Here is a 13,154-nt window from a genome sequence, read left to right on the forward strand (position 1 = left end):
TCAGAGAAGTTTTTTTTTGTTGGACAATGATGCGCTGAGGATGATGGGGGGGGGAAGGGGACAGGGGAGTCACGAGGTTTGGCGGGGGGGGGGGAAGGGGGGGGGGGGGGGAGGGGTTAGGGAAGGGGAGGAGGAGGGGGAGGGTAAGAGTAGGAGTGCGTTTGTGTGGGTGAAGGCGTGGTTTCATGAGAGAGGCTCGGGCTCGTGTCTCGGTGCACATGACGCCTTAGCCCTTACTGGTACGGTTGTTCAGACGCATTGTTGCGCGTCTCAAAATGAACAACTCGATGATGCTTGACTTCCAGGTCACCGACCGACGCTGCGTGACGCCTGCTTGGCCTGCGGCTTGAGGTGGGAGGCGCGCCTGCACGTGATGGCGGCTGACACGTAGACGCCCGCCTGAAGGATGCCCGACCTGGGAGCACGGGCGAGGCGCACGAGATGCCGTATGGCGCCGATCCGGAGGAGCGGCGGGCGCGGACGGTGCGGAGCTTGTTGTTGACGACCCCGACGACAGGGAAGGAGAGCATGCCAGAGTTGAACACCGCGGCCGGACGGGAGCGCGCGAGGACGTCTTGCGACGGACGAGGTTGCCGGTCGGCGAGGCCGCGCAAGTGGTCGCACACCATCTTGTGCTGGGTTCTGGACGCCGCACTCATCAACGCGTACGCGCTCGACGCTGACGCGAGCTCACGCCCTGCCATGCCTCGCGTTGCATTTCTCTACGACATCATCGACGCCCTCGTCGCCAGCGCCGACGCCGTCAGCTCCGCGCCCTTCGCCGACTGTTGTCTGTTGTGGCAGCCATGAACACATTGTACTACTCTTTTACAACAATCCATGGACGTTGCGACGTCTGTGGAGCGTCGCCGGAGCGCGGCTTGCGCGATGGACATCTTTGTCCATTCCGTACTGTAAAGGGCAAGGCAAGGACGGCATCTGGGTCGTGACGCTGGTTAAAGCTTCGCGACGAGGGCGGCAAGCGCAGTCTCGATACTGGCAAGCCGAGAGTCAAGGGTTGTGGCGGTTGTAGCGGTTGTGGCAGTTGTGGCGGTTGTGGTGGTCGTGGTGGTCGCAGCGGATGAGGCTGACGCCGACGCCGAAGTTGTGACCGGCGGAGCGTGGGCTGCCGTCTGGATGAGGCGCGCGATCTGGGGCGAAGAGACAAAGCCCGCAGACGAGGCGGCAGAAGTGGCACTAGAGTCCGAGGCCGATGTATCAAAGTCAGCCGAGTCGAGCGTGGCCTGGAGCGCGGCCGGCGCAGCGGCAGCGGCAAAGGCCGAGCCCGGGTCGGCGACAAGCGGGTAGACGGCAACTGAGCTCGAGGTGCGGGTGTAGATGTGGAGCTTGAGGGCGACGGCGCAACGAGCCGCCACGTCGACGGCAATCCAGATGGCAAAGCGGACCTCGTTGTTCGACCGCGACTCTTGATAGAGCACGAGATCCTCGCCAGACTCGATGGCCTTGTGGACGATGCAGCGAAGAATAAAGTGCGAGGGCTCGAAGCGATAGCCAGGCGCCGAGAGCGAGAACGCCTTGCTGGCGTCGGACGAGTCCACCATAGTGAGCGCAGAGCGGGAAAAAGCCTCGACGTTGTCGGCGTAGATGTGGAGGCGGGCGTCGGCCGGCGGAGCGGAGAAGAGCTCTTGCGGCGGGTTAGCAAAGGTAAACTCGAACCGGCCCTCTGCGCCCTTCTTGGACTCGAGAACAATGGCAAAGTCAATGGCGGTGAAGCGAGCGATCCAGGTGGCGCGACGCCAGCGGAAGTTGGCCTCGGCCTTGCCGGGCGACGGGACATGGAAGGTGAGGACCCCGCGGGCAACACCGTCAGCAGGGAGGACGGCAGGCCAGCTGGAGCTTGTCAAGCGGGAGTCAGCGTCGCCGGCGCCGGATGACCAGGACGTGAGCTCGAGGCCCGACGCCGGCCAGTCCTGAGCGACGTGGGTCCAGGCATCGCTGCCGGCGCCATGCGGTCGCCAGAGCACCTCGCCATCGAGGAGAGTGATCTTGGCGGTCTCACTAAGGTTGATGAAGGTGGCTTCAAGAGCAAAAACGTCGGCGTTAGTCCGACTCGCCGCTGTGCCGACAACATCCGCAGTGAGCTTGAGCGAGACTGGGAGGTCGCCAGCGGGCGTGAGGCGGGCGCGGGCCTTGGCGTCGGCGCGTCGGGTGCGGCCGGAAAGGCGTTGGGAAGAAAGGCACCGGCAGTGGCGAGGACCGGCTCGGGGGTGACGGCAGCATCGGCACTAGTGGGGGCAGCACTCATGTTGGTCGAAAACTCGGTCTCGACGCCGCTCATCTCGAGAGTGGCCGGATCAATGTACACGACGTACGAGGAGGGCTGGGCGTCGGGCGCTGACTGGTCGACATGCGACGGCATGATGGAGAGGCGAATGCCGACAATGGTCCGCAGCTCACTGGCGTCTTCGCGCGGTTCCAGCGCGTAGACCCACTCGGCCTTGAACCATGTGGGAGCTGTTGCCTGCGTGGCTGTTGTGAGCGAGGGGATGGGCTCGACAAGCGGCAAGGCCGGCTTGGGGATGTGGGCGATGCGCTCCCAGCCACCAGCCTGGGCCTCAGCGATGTCGTCCGGCGAGAAGAGGCAAACCCACGAGATGTTGTCAAGCGCGACAAAGAGATGGCCGGAGCGCGGGCCGTCGTTGACAATGCCAACGGTGGCAACGAGCTCAGTCTCGGCAGCATAGTCGTCGACCGAGGCGGTGAAGAGCTTGGTGGCGTGCGAGCGCCAGCCGACGGTGTCGAGAGCCCACTCGTAGCGGCGAGTGTAGGGAAAGTTGTTGTGGTGGACGGCGGCGTGGCGGGCACGGCGGTAGCCGGCCTCGCCGCGCGGCTTGTTGTTGATCCACGGCGAGTAGTACGTGTAGCGGCAGGCGCCGCGGCCGTTGGCCGACTCGACAAAGTCTTGCCCACACTGGACGCAGGAGAAGGTCTCCTCGGGCCCGAGCTCGTCACGCGCATGCCACATCGCACGGTAGCGCGGCCAGACGTACGAGTCAAGGCGCTTGACAATGGTCGGGATCTTATCCTTGAGGCTTCGCGGATCAACAAAGACGCCCTGGATGGAGAACAGCTCGGCCATGGTCTGGGCAACCGTCTTGAGCTCGCCGCCGGCGTCCGAGGCGGCCTGGCGGGTGGTGAGCGAGACAATGTCCGGAAAGGGACTCCAGGCCGAGAACCGATGGTAGGCGCGAGCATCGTCGACATGGCCAACCAGCAGCGGCAAGATTTCCATCCTCCCAGCGTCTCTCAGAGCAAGGGCCTTCTCATACTCGAGCAAGACATTGTCCTTGTCATCGGGACCAAGGGAGGCAATGTTGGCAATGGCCTTGGCCGAGATGAGCGGGATGAAGAGCATCGATCCATGGAGGCCGTTGAGAAAGCCCCTCTCCCAGTCCTCTCCCTCCACCAGATTGTTCCGATCAAGAAAGCACCGCACACGGACTTTGTCCTTTCCAATCACCGCCTGTTGGAGCTTGTCACAGAGCGACTCGGCCAAGCCAGCCTCAGTCGCCACCCTGTACGAGATGAACACATGAAAAAGCTTCTTGGCCTCGGTTGCCTCACCTGCAATGGAAGTATCCGTAGACATATGGTTTGGAGAGAAAGAGAGAGAAATGATGAGTATGGGGGGGGGGGTGGGATGAGGGGAAAGAGGAAACAAGCACGCGGATTCGCGCCGAGAGAAAGAAACCAGGACAAAGGAAAGAACGGTCACAGATGGAAGGGGGGGGGGGGGAGAGGACGGTTTGGCGAAGGAGGGAATGGCCAGGAGAGGAGGAGGAGGGAGGGAGGGGAAGGGGGGAGGGGGAGGGCAATCGGGGGGGAAAGGGGGGGGGGGGGGGGGGGGGGGGAGGGACTGGCTTGGCAGGGTGACTGGCTAGGCAGGGTGATCGCCACGGCTTGATCACCACCACCGCTTGATCACCACCACCGCTTGATCAGGAAGTTGATCACACACAGCGGCGGGCGTTGATCAAACGGTCCTCGTCGCCAGCCACCACAGAGCCAGCAACAGGGCCACCACCCCACCCACCCACCCACCCACCACCACCACCACCACCAGTCACGCACCATGGCAGCAGCTATGTACTCTGCATATGACGAGGTGTCTGCCACCGACTACACGGTAGAGGGAATGACCTTTGAAAGCCTCTCCGACTTTGACTTTGACGGTGAGGAGACGGACGATGTGTTGGTGGGCCACGGCAGGACGACGACGACGGCGACCACCAGCAAGTATGGTGCCCACCATGATGACCTCGACTACCATGATCTTGATCTAGACTTTATTGATGATGATGGTGGTGATGATGTCTCCAATGGTCTTCAACTCTCTCCTGTTCCTCGTGCTCCTCCGTCGGTTGCTTCCGCTCGCCAAGTTCCGGCTCCAGCTACCACTGGCTACTACCCGTCCGCGACGGCAGCTCCTGCTACGCCAGGTAGTGCCACCATGAACTCTTCGAGGGCCATCCTGGCCGCTACAAGGGTCCGGGGTCAGCCCATGCCAGATACTCCGCCGCATCATGCTGTGTCGTCCATCGGGACTCCGGTCCCCTCGCTCCTTGCGTCAGAGACGGAGGAGAGCACAGAGCTGGAGGCCTCGCTGCTAGCGGCTGAGGAGGCTGCAGCCGACGGCTATGGCTCGGGTCGCATGGGGCCAGATGTTTACTACACCGCGGGGATCACTGCCGACGGCGCGCGGCATGTGGCGCAGCCGGGCAGTCGCCGCACCGCCCGCGATGAGGCGTATGCGGGCGGAGGCGTAACTCTCCGCGACAAGCTCGAGCTCAAGCGCAAGTTCTACGCCGAAAAGTTCCGCGTTCGCTCGCCGGCCGAGATCCGCGCGGCGGCAAGTGGCGATAGCGTGCCGCGGAGCCACGTGGCAGGCAACGGGCTGGCCGAAGTGCTCTCGCCGGAGCAACGCAACATGCTTACACTCGCGCAGTCGACGCCCGACGTGCGACCGCTGCTCTCCGAAGCCGACTTTGCCCGGGCGCCGCGGGCTGCGGCGCAGGCCGAGAGTGCGCTGGCGAGCGTCGACTCGCCGCGGGCGGCATCGGGCCGCGGCACCCCGCGCTCGCTCCGCACCGGCTCGCAAAGCTCACGGACCCGGCGGCGGCATGTGGCCAAGCTCGAGGCGCAGGAGGCAGAGCAAGCAGTCATCGAGCGCAAGGTCGAGCTGGAGATGCGGCGAATGGAGCTCGAGGCGACGCTCTCACGCTCCAAGCGCAAGGTGCTCAAGCAGCGCAAGCTGCTGACCAAGACGACGGTGCCCGAGCCAATTTCGTCGTCGCTGGCGGGCCGGTCCAAGGCGCGGGAGGAAGCGCGGATCGAGAACAAGCGCAAGATTGCGCGGCGGCGCGCGTTTGACGCTGCCACTCGTGAGTGCCGCCAAGTCGTTGGCCAGGCTGTCACCCCGCTGGTCCGCAAACCCGAGACCGCGGCGCAGATTCTCGAGTCGCAGACCGAAACAGCCACCGCCATCCACTCGCTCAAGACCCAAGACCAGATCCGGACCAACGCTGTCCGCATCTCGTCGGCATCGGCCAAGCGGCTGCAGCTCGAGACCGCGCACCTGCTCCGAAAGCTGGAAAACACGCCGTCGGCTGTGCGCCAGCGGGCGCAGGACCGCCACGCCGCGCGCCTTGCGCGCGCGCAGTCTCGCCGCCGCCAACCACCGGCCTGTGCCGAAACAACAACCAAAACGTTTGAGAGCTCGCGCAAGATTGCGCTCCGCATGCGCGAGCAGCTCGCCGAGCGCGAGAACCCTCCGCCGCACAAGCCGCTTCGTGTTCGCCCGCTTCCAGACGAGGTTGCAAAACGTCTCGTTCCCGAGCCAAAGCGCAACGTCGATGGTCTCACCCGCAAGGAAGAAGTTGAGGCTCGCGCTGCTGCCAAGGCCGCCGGAAAGACCTACGTCCCGTCCCGGCAGCCGGAGGTGTCTGTGGCAACCCCGTCGCGGACGCCGCCGCCCAAAAAGCGAAAGGCCGCTAGCAAAAAGGAGGTTGTGCCCGATCCTAAGCCCAAGTCGGAGCCCAAGTCGGAGCCCAAGTCGGAGCCCAAGTCGGAGCCCAAGTCGGAGCCCAAGTCGGAGCCCAAGTCGGAGCCAAAGGCAGAGCCAAAGGTGGAGACGCCTGAAACGCCCGAACCAAAAGCCAAGGCCAAGGCCGAGCCGGCTGCTGTCGAACCGGAACCGGCGCCAAAGCCCGAGCCAGTGCTAGAGTCAGAGCCAGAGCCAAGCGGGTCGATTTCGCTGGGATCAGACGACCTCGACCTTGGCGACGTGGACAATGTGAGCAGCGGCAATCTCGACCTCGACGAGGTGCCTGATGACGATCTCGGACTTGATGACGGCGAGGCCGGTGCCGACGAACTGGATCTTGGCGACTCGGACGATCTGGGTCTCGATGGCTCGGACGACCTAGGTCTCGGCGGCTCGGACGATCTGGACCTCGGCGGCTCGGACGATCTGGACCTCGGCGGTTCGGACGATCTGGACCTCGGCGGTTCGGACGATCTGGACCTCGGCGGCTCGGGCGGCGACGGCTCGCTCGGCTCGCTCGACCTCAACTCGTCAGACGAGGCGCTGCTCGACGACGACGGCTCGCTCGACCTCAACCTCGACGACGACGACCTCGACCTAGACTTGTAGCCGTAGGCAGAGAAAGATGGTTTACACAAGCTTGCTCAGGGTCTGCAGCACCATATCATGCGGCAGCGTTGAAACATGACGGTAGGTAACGAGCGAGTAATCGGCCGCGTCATGCCACTCGTCCGGGATCCAGCCGGATGGATGCCAGCGGATAAGGACTTGGGTCGCGTCCTCAAGCGACTGCGAGACCAGCCGCTGGACTACGACACGGCCGTCGAAGCGGAACATGCCCGAGACAAGGTCCAACCGCGAGTCGGCAGCGAGGATGCGGGCCATGTGTTTGGCGTCGGCGCTCTTCCGCGCAGCGACGACTGGAAAGTAAGGTGAGCTCGAAGTTGCGGTCGAGCCGCCGTTCCACGAGCTGAGCGCCCGGATGAGCGCCACCGGCTCGTGAAAGGCAAAGCCGGAGGAGTTATTGTAGGTGTGGAGCGAGCGGGTGATTTGCGAGTTGTCAGTGTGGACCCACTTGTCGCGGGAGGCCTCCACCTTGGCAACGTCGGCAAACGACGGGAGGTACGGGTAGGGCCACGGCTCAGTGCCGGGAGCCACATCCGTCTGGTACGCGAGTGCGTGCTTGATCGAGGCTGGTGGAACACCAGAAGCCTGGCCATGGGCCATAATCCGGGACGCGAGCGGACGCAGGCGCTTGCTTGGCGCCGCCGTTGCCGCTCGCTTGCGGGACCGGCGCCGCTTGCGGTCGTTCTTAGCGCCAGGATACAAACCTTCATGGTACTGCAAAAGGCGCTTGGTCAGTTGCTCGACGGCAAGGAAAACGGCAAAGTCACGCAGTGCCGGCGGATCCGAGTACATATCTGTGAGGCTTGTGACGACAACGCGAATAAAGGCCGTTCGCACATCGTCAAAGTTGTCGCGCTTGAGTGCCTTGATAACGTCGCGGGCCCAGAGCGACTCGATAACGTCAAAGACGGCGTTGCGAATACTCCAGGCGAGCGTAAACATGGCCGACGTCAGCATCACCCCGTTGATCACCTTGAGCTCGCCAAGATGAAGGACAGCCAGGTAGCCGGCGTGAGCTGGGAGCGGGTTGGCCTCGATGCGGAGGACCTCGATGTGCGGCATGGTGTGGACAAACTCGACATTGGCCAAGCGGTTGCACGAGACATCCAAGACTCGCACACGAGGCAGCGGGAGATCGAGCACCTCCAGCTCGTTGTTGGCGATGTTGAGGTAGATGAGCGAGACTAGCTGCGAGGCGACCTTGGTCGGGCACACAAGCCGTCGCAGGCCGAGCGATGAGAGATTAAGTTCCTTCTGTATGTGTGATAGGGTGTGCGTGTGATGATGTGTTTGTGATGGGGTGTACGTGTGATGATGTTGTGATGATGTGTGTGCGTGCGTGATGATGTGTGTGCGTGCGTGATGGTGTGTGTGTGTGTGTGGCGAGTGATCGAAGTGTGTGCCGTGTGATGAGTCATCGATGAATGTGCGCGTGGTGAGTGACGAGTGATCGATGTGTGTGTGTGTGTGTTGGTGTGCCCCCTTCCCCCTCCTCCCCCCCCTTTCCCCTTCCCCCTCCCCTTCACCCCCTCCCTCTCCCCTCCCCCCCTCCTCACACATACCACATCCTCCATCCTCTTACAACCAGACACGGCCAACACAGCATCTACCGAGAGGGTCAGCTCCATGAAGAGTCCTCCACTACACACACAGACCACTTTCAGAGTGCAGTGTACCCTCTTCCCTCCACACTTGTTGCCATCCCCCTTGACCTCGCCAGGTGACAGTGTCTGCCCATGTGATCGTCGCTGATCCTCGGTCAGATGGACGGAACACAACTGCAACACTACATCGGAAGAAGGGGAAGGCTATAAGCACCCGTGCAGCATCCACACATCTGCAGTACTTGCTCTATGATGTGTGCAATATTGATCCTGACTAACTGACTTTATTTGATATGATGATTTGCTATCTATATAATAGTCATCGCTCATCAGTGCCATGCCGTGGCTACACGTCGAGTTAGAGAGGAGCCCATCGCTATCCTTGGACCCCCCCCATACAACTTGTCCCATTCCATGGTCATTGATACAGATTGCTTGCTCCCTCTCTCTCTCGCACCCTGTGCTTGCTTACTGCGTCTTGGAGGTGGCGTTGATGTAGACGCCGTAGACAAAGCCGATGAGGTTGAAGATGGGGACAGTGAGCTGAGCCGGTGCAAACTTGAAGACAATGAGCTGGATGATTGGAAAGTATGTCCACGTCTGCTTGACAATAGGGACAAAGTCGCGGAAGATGCGGGCCTGAAGGTCGTCGCGGCTGAGGCCCTCGATCGTCCCCAGCGCGTAGAGGTAGACATAGGTGACGATGGGAATGATGAAGATGTTGACGGCTGCAAGATGCAGTGACATGTTAGTGATTGACGATGATGTGAGGTTGGTAAAGACAACATCAGCTGCTCCGTAGAGGACATGGTTGAGCGGGGCGTTGATCAGAGCACCGTATGCGCCCATCTTGGCCACCCGCAACCAACCGATGTTGGCGCCCACCACAGCGAGCGCCTTCTCCTTTGCCACATCCAACCACTCCGCGACAACCCGCGCCACCGACACTGTCCTTTCGTTGCCGCTATTGCCAGCACGGACGCCATCGCGGCCGTCCAGCCCAGGAGACCGTATCGGCGATCCGAGATTCGACTGGCCCGCATTGCCGGGGAACGACGTCGCCGTCCGCCAGATCGAGCTCGAGTCGCGAGCCGACGCTGCTGAACGAGCACGAGCGGCAGTTTGGCGTGATCTTGCTGTCCGACTCGCCAGGATCTGTCCCAACGTCTCTTCGGTGGCGTTGAGGACAGCGCAGGTGAGCATCTTGGTCAGTAGCGGGCTCCGCTCCAGCGCTGCCATATACAACCGCAGCATGATAAAGTCGTGCAGAGGACTATGTTCAGAGCGTTCGGCCAATGCTGGTTGCCCTCTGTCCCTAAGAGCGACTTGTTTTCAGGTGAGGTGTGGCAGCTACTGCCCGGCCGCGGCCAAGCGACTCCAGGCGCCCACTCGATGGTCACTGGAGCTGGAGACGATCAGGGGCCAGACGAGAGTACCGCGCACACGCACACGGTCAGCACAAGATGATTGACATCCGACAGTGATGAATATCTCTTGCGATCCGACAGTAGCAGCTGTCGGCGAGGTGCAGTGATCCGGATTCACACCATCTGGTCTTCCTGACCTCGCTGCCGGGCTGGAGCTGATCAGACGCCAAATACGTGGACTGCACACAAGCCCAAAGTCAGCTCAAGATCGTCACGCCACTCTGATGCTCCACAGGCGGTGAGTCTCTCTGGCCATGCTACGATAGCAGCTGTCCTGTCGAGAGCTGCTGTAATCCACATCCGATCAGATGTGATCGCTCTCTACCGCCCCGATGACAGACTATCAGCAAGCATCAAACCTCATCACAAAGCACACATCATCCGCATCAAACCTTTGCGGCCACTTTGTAATCAGAACCAGTCATCATAATACTCATGTTGTCGATGTTGTATTTTTTGGAAGGGGGGGGGTGGTGGTGGTGGGGGGGGGGGGGCGAGCACGTGGCGCCAAAAGGGGTGAGCGAGCGAGGCCAGCACGAAAACGGGCGAGAGACTGACTGGCAGGGGGGGGAGAGGGGGGGGGGGAGACAGCCGAGGGGGGGGGGGGGGTGGCGGGGGGGTGGGGCCTGCCACGGTTTGCAAGGGCCATACCACACCACTCGACTGTGCTGTAGAGGGAGAGTGTATGTACACAGGTAGGAGTGATACAGAGAGTGGGAGTATGGGTCATAGGCTCCTGGGCTTGCTGACCAACCCATCTGCCTCTGCTACCTCTGCTCCGCCGTCATCGTCGTCATTACTCTCGTCGGCTTCCTCGGCTCATACTTCGGTGGAATCGGCTCATGGTTCGGTGGCTACTGGGCGACATAGGTCGAGTGATGGAAGTCCTTCTTCGCCATCAAGGCATTTGTCGTCGTTGCACTCGGTGGCGAGGCTCTTTACCGAGCTACATGAGGAGCGCTCGTGGTTGACAAATGAGTCGGAGAAGCTCTTCCGCTCGCGAGTCGATGTCGCTGCTGAACTGCGTGAGGTCGACAAGGCTCTGGCAGAGCTGACTGCGCGAAAGGGGCATCTCGAGTCGCGCTTGTCCTCCATCGGTGTCCGCGAGGCCGAGCTCAAGACCTCGGTTGCAGCCCTGGATGCCAAGCTCAAGTCGATCGGCGATGTCTCGGAGGGCTTCGAGCATCGGGTCAAGTCGATCAAGGGCGCGCCGGTGGCGGGCGACGATCCGCTGGCTTCGCCACCTGGGCGGAGTGGCGGCGCAGTGTTTGCGCGCGCGTCGTCAGCCGAGCCGACGCCCGGCGTCTCGTCGTATGATGCCGAGACGGGCACCTTGCGGGTGCTGTCGCCGCTGGGCCTGGCGCGCGACGGGCGGGCAACCAGCGGCATCGACATGTGCACGCGGACGTTCTACGGGCACTCGGCGTCTGTGGCGGCAGTGTGCTACGAGCCTGTGCGCGGCAAAGTGTTCTCGGGCTCATCGGACGCAACGGTTCGGATGTGGAACATCGACTCGGGCGTGTGCGAGCGGTCGTTTCTCGGGCACACGGGATGGGTGCGGGCACTGCAGGCTTCGGGCGAGGTGGTGGTTTCGGGCTCGGGCGACAAGACGGTGCGGGTGTTTGAGCTGACAACAGGCGTGCAGAAGCTGCTCCTCGCCGGGCACAACGGCTCGGTCTCGTCGCTCCAGTTTGAGGGCTCAACGCTGGTCACGGGTTCGCTTGACAAGACGGCGCGGGTGTGGGACATGGAAGCTGGGGCCGAGGTGCTTGCGCTTCGTGGCCACGACTCGTACATTGCCGATCTCCAGTTCTGGCAGTACGGGCTGGCGACAGCGTCAGGCGACGCCACCATCAAGTTCTGGGACATCCGAACTGGCGAGTGCCACCGGACGCTGACCGGGCACGCCGGCGGAGTGCTTACGCTCGGCTTTGATGCCTCGTATTTGTACACGGGCGGGACGGATAAGGTGCTTGCGGCGTGGGATCTGCGGATGGGGTCGATGGCGGCTTCTGTGGCGCTGCCGGGCGGGGTGCAGAGCCTAGCGTTTGCCGGGCAGACGCTTGTGGCTGCAGCCGGCTCGCCAGTCGTCCATGTCTTTGACCGCGAGTCGTTGACTGAGACGGGGCTGCTCCGCGGGCATGTGAACACGGTCAAGTCGCTGCACATGGGAGCAGGCGGGCTTGTGGTGTCTGGCGGGGCCGACGCCAACGTCAAGACCTGGCAGGTGTGACCAGGCAGGTGACGGCATTTACTCGTTCTTGCCACGGCGGGCCTTGCGCTGCGGGCGGCGGCGGGCAACCTTGGGCTTGGCAAAGGTAACCTTCTCCTCCTTGGCCGGGGGTGGATGGTGGTGTGGATAAATTCGGCGTCGATGTCGGCGGCCTCAGAGATCTCGACCTTTGCGTCGATGGTGACGCCGGCGCCGGTGATCTGGGCGATGGCGGCCTCCTTGCACGAGGAGAACAGCATGCGCTCCTTGATCTTGGACGAGAGCGGGCAAGAATAGACAAAGACGACAGCGGCGGTAGCGGCACCCTCAAACTCGTGCTTGTAGTTGAACACGTGATACGCCGGCGACTCGTCTGAGACGTGGGCGGCGAGCTCGGTGGCGTCGACAGAGGCAGCCTCGGCGAGATCGATAGTCTCGGCATCGAGGTCGAGGCGGAGCTGGACGTAGTTGAGCGAGCCAGCGGCAAGCTTGCTGATCTCGTCCGACGCAGCGCTGGTGAGGGGGAAGTCGACGCCGTGGACACCTGCGCGACCGACACCAACGTGGATCTCCATACGAGCCTCTTCCATCTTCTCGCGCTCAGCCATGGAGAGCACGTCATAGTCAGTCCCGTTCTGGGCCTCGAGATGTGCGGCGTAGCCCTCTGCGGTGAGCTCATCCTTGAGCGAGGCGTGCATCTCCGAAGTGAACACGTTCTCACCAAGCTGCTTCTTGACGTTATCCCGGGTCGATGCGTACAGCATCTTGTGGCGAACAGGGCAGGTATCCGGGACAAAGGAGAGGAACATCCACTCATGACCAAAGTCAGCATGGACCTCGTCCTTGCGGAAGAGAATGTAGCAGGCCACATCGTCCTCCAGCTCACCAGCGACCATACCAAAGTCGTCATCAAAGCTCCCTGCGGCATCCATAGCCTTGACACATTCCACAGACTCTATGCAGGAGGAGGAGGAGGGAAAGGGGGGGTGGTGGTGAGTGAATGATTGTGTAAGGGGAGGCGGGGTGGGGGGGGAGGCCTCTCCCACCCCCCTTCTTCCGTCGGTGACCAAAAAAAGTCGTACACCTGGACAAAGGGCGGAGACGGCTGGAAGGTGGTAGAGGGGAGGGGGGTGTGGGGGATGTGGGGGGTGGAGGAAGGGGAAGGTGTGTTTTTGTGTGTGGTGGGGGGGGGGGGGGAGGGGATGGTAGTAGAGGGGGGA

At 62.3% G+C, this 13,154-nt stretch overlaps 6 protein-coding genes across 6 annotated transcripts in view; 2 read left to right on the forward strand and 4 right to left on the reverse strand.

Moving 5' to 3' along the window:
- Nucleotides 1-956: 956 nt before the first annotated feature.
- AMSG_05301 (uncharacterized protein) lies at nt 957-3,610 on the reverse strand (the record flags this gene model as incomplete). The annotated part of the gene is made up of 2 exons (XM_013902559.1): nt 957-2,150; nt 2,219-3,610. 2 exons carry the CDS (start codon nt 3,608-3,610, stop codon nt 957-959), a joined length of 2,586 nt encoding a protein of 861 aa, XP_013758013.1.
- A 495-nt stretch (nt 3,611-4,105) lies between these two features.
- AMSG_05302 (uncharacterized protein) lies at nt 4,106-6,713 on the forward strand (the record flags this gene model as incomplete). The annotated part of the gene is made up of 2 exons (XM_013902560.1): nt 4,106-4,343; nt 4,530-6,713. The coding sequence occupies 2 exons, from the start codon at nt 4,106-4,108 to the stop codon at nt 6,671-6,673; spliced, it is 2,382 nt and encodes a 793-aa protein (XP_013758014.1). The 3' UTR covers nt 6,674-6,713.
- Nucleotides 6,684-8,319, reverse strand: AMSG_05303 (uncharacterized protein; the record flags this gene model as incomplete). The annotated part of the gene is made up of 2 exons (XM_013902561.1): nt 6,684-7,945; nt 8,302-8,319. 2 exons carry the CDS (start codon nt 8,317-8,319, stop codon nt 6,695-6,697), a joined length of 1,269 nt encoding a protein of 422 aa, XP_013758015.1. The 3' UTR covers nt 6,684-6,694.
- A 388-nt stretch (nt 8,320-8,707) lies between these two features.
- On the reverse strand, nt 8,708-9,628 carry AMSG_05304 (uncharacterized protein). Its single transcript, XM_013902562.1, has 2 exons — nt 9,441-9,628; nt 8,708-9,395 (listed from the first exon to the last, which is right to left on the reverse strand). Exons 1-2 carry the CDS (start codon nt 9,547-9,549, stop codon nt 8,764-8,766), a joined length of 741 nt encoding a protein of 246 aa, XP_013758016.1. The 5' UTR covers nt 9,550-9,628; the 3' UTR covers nt 8,708-8,763.
- Nucleotides 9,629-10,600: 972 nt separating this feature from the next.
- Nucleotides 10,601-12,115, forward strand: AMSG_05305 (WD40 repeat protein; the record flags this gene model as incomplete). Its single annotated transcript, XM_013902563.1, has 2 exons — nt 10,601-10,606; nt 10,702-12,115. 2 exons carry the CDS (start codon nt 10,601-10,603, stop codon nt 11,953-11,955), a joined length of 1,260 nt encoding a protein of 419 aa, XP_013758017.1. The 3' UTR covers nt 11,956-12,115.
- Nucleotides 11,974-13,154, reverse strand: part of AMSG_05306 (twinfilin) — a gene marked incomplete at both ends in the record, with an annotated part of 1,595 nt that continues 414 nt past the window's right edge. The window contains 2 exons of the mRNA XM_013902564.1: nt 11,974-12,054; nt 12,123-12,889. Of these exons, the coding sequence (XP_013758018.1) occupies nt 11,974-12,054; nt 12,123-12,889 (848 nt within the window). The remainder of the gene's footprint in view (nt 12,055-12,122; nt 12,890-13,154) is intronic.

The sequence above is a fragment of the Thecamonas trahens genome, assembly GCF_000142905.1.
Source record: "Thecamonas trahens ATCC 50062 unplaced genomic scaffold supercont1.22, whole genome shotgun sequence".
Classification (NCBI taxonomy): domain Eukaryota; order Apusomonadida; family Apusomonadidae; genus Thecamonas; species Thecamonas trahens.

What these genes read in the sequence shown, in the direction of transcription:
- AMSG_05304 (XM_013902562.1), bottom strand. Translation starts at nt 9,549, where the DNA reads ATGCTGCGGTTGTATATGGCAGCGCTGGAGCGGAGCCCGCTACTGACC. An exon ending in GTTGGGACAGATCCTGGCGA is followed by an intron (nt 9,396 to 9,440) that starts GTCGGACAGCAA and finishes GTGCTCGTTCAG; the next exon opens with CAGCGTCGGCTCGCGACTCG.